The sequence below is a fragment of the Empidonax traillii genome, unplaced genomic scaffold (assembly GCF_003031625.1).
Source record: "Empidonax traillii isolate 1590-97213 ecotype Southwest subspecies unplaced genomic scaffold, ASM303162v1 scaffold1534:size101994, whole genome shotgun sequence".
Taxonomy (NCBI): Eukaryota; Metazoa; Chordata; class Aves; order Passeriformes; family Tyrannidae; genus Empidonax; species Empidonax traillii.
The window spans coordinates 87,714-91,019 of NW_020956727.1; the positions used below are offsets into that span (position 1 = coordinate 87,714).

A 3,306-nucleotide genomic window follows, 5' to 3' on the forward strand; every position below is an offset into this window, starting at 1 on the left:
CAGCTTTTGCCAACACTCCAACCACCAAGATGTCCTGCTGCGGAGGAGGAAACAGCTACTCCGTGACCTGCTACAGCAGCCCCAAGTGCTGCAAGAGGCCCATGTGCTGCTCGCCCATGCAGTGCTGCAGCCCCTGCTGCACCCCCTGCTGCATGCCCATGCAGTCCTGCTGCATGCCCATGACCTGCTGCTACACCATGAGCAGCAACAACAACGGCTGCTGCGGCGGCAACAACGGCGGCTGCTGCGGCGGCAACTGAGCCCTCCCCTGCTCCTCCCTCGCTGGATTCGGATGTGGATGTGGATGAAAACCCCGCTGGTCTCCCTCCTTCCCTTAGAGATGTAGATCTGCCCTTCTCTTCCCGCCTGCCAGGGGCTTGTGAAGCGCTTTGAGGCCGTCAACGTGATTCTCCTTCGCCAGCCCCCCCCGCCCCCCGGCCCCTGCTCTTCGCTTTTCCTTCTTGGGGTGTGGGATGTTTGAAAACCCCAATAAACTGTAGTTTGTGAGCCCTGCAAAACCCTCCTGGAGTCGGTGTGTTTGTTCTGGCACCTCTGTGGGGAGTGTTTCTTCCCCCCCCACCATGGCAAAGAAATGGGGAGGGAAGAGGAGAGGAGAAGGTGGTGTGGAGGTTTCAGAGCAGCTTTCCAGTGCCTGAAGGGGCTGCAGGGAAGCTGGAGAGGGGTTTTTCATAAGGAACTGGGGTGACAGGACAAGGGGTGGTGGGTTCAGAGTGAAAAAGGGAAAATTTAGGTTGGGTATTGGGAAGAAATTCCTCCCTGTGAGGGTGGGGAGGCCCTGGCACAGCTTGACCAGGGAAGTTGTGGCTGCCCCACCCCTGGAAGTGTCCAAGGCCAGGTTGGACACCGCTTGGAGCAACCTGAGCTAGTGGAAGGTGTCCCTGGGGGTGGAATAGGATGAGCTTTAAGGTCCCTTTCAACCCAAACCATTCTGTGACCCTGTGAAAATAATACAATGGGCTCATGAAGGACGTGAGCCTCTTCTGGAACAATCACCTGACACAGGAGAGCTTTCCCTGGATTTCAAGCAGCCAGGCATCTGCCTCAGGACCTGCAGGCAGCCAAATAAACAGTTTGTCATTTAGGAGATGGGGGTCTTGCCTCTGCTGAAACATCTGAGTAACCAGACCCCGAGTTGAAGTGAGAGGGACAAATCCTGAGAGAGCTCCACTGCCTTCAAGGAGCGACAGGGTCAGCTGGAGTTGAACCAAACCCCTCCAAATCTGTCCCCCCACAGCCCTTTTTATGCATTTAATGCCCTTTTCTCACTCTGTTTTCACATTTATGCGTCCCTTCTTTGCATTATGATCCGTATCCCGCTCCCCAAAGACAGCTGGACACGACTCCCCTGGTTGGAAAATGCCCCCCCACCCCCCAGATCAGCCCTTCTCAGTTTGCAGGACTTGCCCGTGGAAAATTTCCCTCTGGAGGCTCAGGTGAAGTGTTCCCCTTCACTTCTGCCCCATTAATAATTCCCTGTAAGTGAATAAATCAATCAGTTCTCTTGGGCTGGCGAGTTGGTTCCTCCTCGGAGGGGACCTGCCGGGGAGGAAATGCCACACGTGTTCTCCTGCCCTGGCTGCAGAAGTGACAATTACATGGGTTGTTCTCCAGTATTTCACCCAAGGAATTATTCCCGTGCCAGGGAAGCCTGGAAAGGAGCTGGCAGCGTTTCCTGCAGGGCTGAAACAGCACTAAAAACTCAACCTCCTCCCCACCCTGGCGCTGGGAGAAAGCAAACCGAGACCACCATGGCCATCCTGGGGGGGGGCAGCTCACCTGAGAGGACCCCTCAGCAGAGCACCCCAGGGATGCCCAGGGAGGTGAGGAAGCACAGGGGAACTCGCCAGGCAGGCTCCACCATCCTCTCATTAAGCAGCTCTCAGGATAATCCACGAGCTCCTCGAGCGGGAGATGCAATTTCAGAGCGTGGAAATAAAAAAAAAAACTCCTCCCCAACCCCCCCCTCCTCCCAAATCCTGCCAGGGCTGAGCCCCACAGCAAAGTGTTAAACAAGGATTCATCCACCCTGCCCAAGGCTCTGCCTCGCCTTCCTTCCTCTTGCCCTCCCAAGAAAATGGTTTCACCTTCCACAAAGTCTCAGCAGAGTCCCTGCCTCCCACTCAGGACCAGTTTTCTGGGCTGGTCGCTTCAGTCTTCTCGTTTTTTTGATTTATTGTGGGCTCCTTCCATTTCCAGCACCCACAGAGGGGTCCTGCACCAATTTAAAGCCCCCTCCCCTTCCCTGGTGAGGAGCTGAGGGGGGTCCTTTTTTAGGGGGGGGCCAGGGCTCAGCAAAGAGGGTTTTGGGTGGATGATGGAAGGGGAGGTTGCAGGAGGGACTTGTTGATTTGAATCGCACCCAGTCCCAGGTCGGTCTTGCACAGGCAGAGCTGCCCCTTCAATTTTTCGTTAAAAATATAAATATTAATAAAATATTAATAAAATGTAATAATAAAAAATTAATAATTTAATAATTTAAATAAAATAATAAATATAATACAAATAAAAATAATAAATACCATTATGAATATTCAGAAGGGAACACTCCACACAAGGACTGGAGGATTCGCAGACGTTTGGGCAAACCAAAAATCAAAGGTGGTTTTGGTACCCCTAAAGATGTTCTCGGGGGCGCAAGGCTGGGAAAACTGGGATTGTTCAGCCCGGGAGAAGAGAAGCTTTGGGGTGACCTGACCGTGGCCTTTCAGGACCTGAAGGGATCCTGCAAGAAACATGAGGAGGAACTATTTAGAAGGGCCTGGAGCGACAGGACGAGTGGGGATGGGTTCAGACTGACAGAGAGGAGGTTTGGGTGGATATTGGGAAGGAATTTTTCCCTGTGAGGGTGGGGAAAGCCAGAGAAGCTGTGGCTTGCCCCTTTATCCCTGGGAGCATCCAAGGCCAGGTTGGAGCAACCTGGGCTGGTGGGAGGTGTGTCCCCCCCACACACATGGCAGGGGGGTGGAAATGGATTGCTCTTAAATGTCCCTTCCAGCCCAAATGATCCCAGAATTCCTGACCTCGCAGGAGTCACGGGAGAGCCCCGGCGCTCGGGGGGTGACTCCCCGACTCGTCCCCCCAACCCCAACCCCAACAAACAGCCCCCATTTCCCGTGACGCCTTCCCAGCCGAGCCCGCGTTTCAAACACCAGCCTGATGAAACAACCAACCCAATCACGAGGCCCAAAGACACGAGGCTTTGGTTTCGGGTCTCGCACTGACTCAGCAGCGGCGGGCGCTGAGTAAGTCCCCGGAGCATCCCCGGCCCTCAGCGCCCGGCAGATA

The 3,306-nt window shown here is 54.5% G+C and overlaps 1 protein-coding gene across 1 annotated transcript; it reads left to right on the forward strand.

Moving 5' to 3' along the window:
* Nucleotides 1–29: 29 nt before the first annotated feature.
* Nucleotides 30–260, forward strand: LOC114070378 (keratin-associated protein 5-5-like). The gene has a single exon (XM_027907737.1). The coding sequence runs from the start codon at nucleotides 30–32 to the stop codon at nucleotides 258–260; it is 231 nt and encodes a 76-aa protein (XP_027763538.1).
* Nucleotides 261–3,306: the final 3,046 nt, after the last annotated feature.

Coding starts and splice junctions, on each gene's coding strand:
- LOC114070378 (XM_027907737.1), top strand. CDS start 30: ATGTCCTGCTGCGGAGGAGGAAACAGCTACTCCGTGACCTGCTACAGC.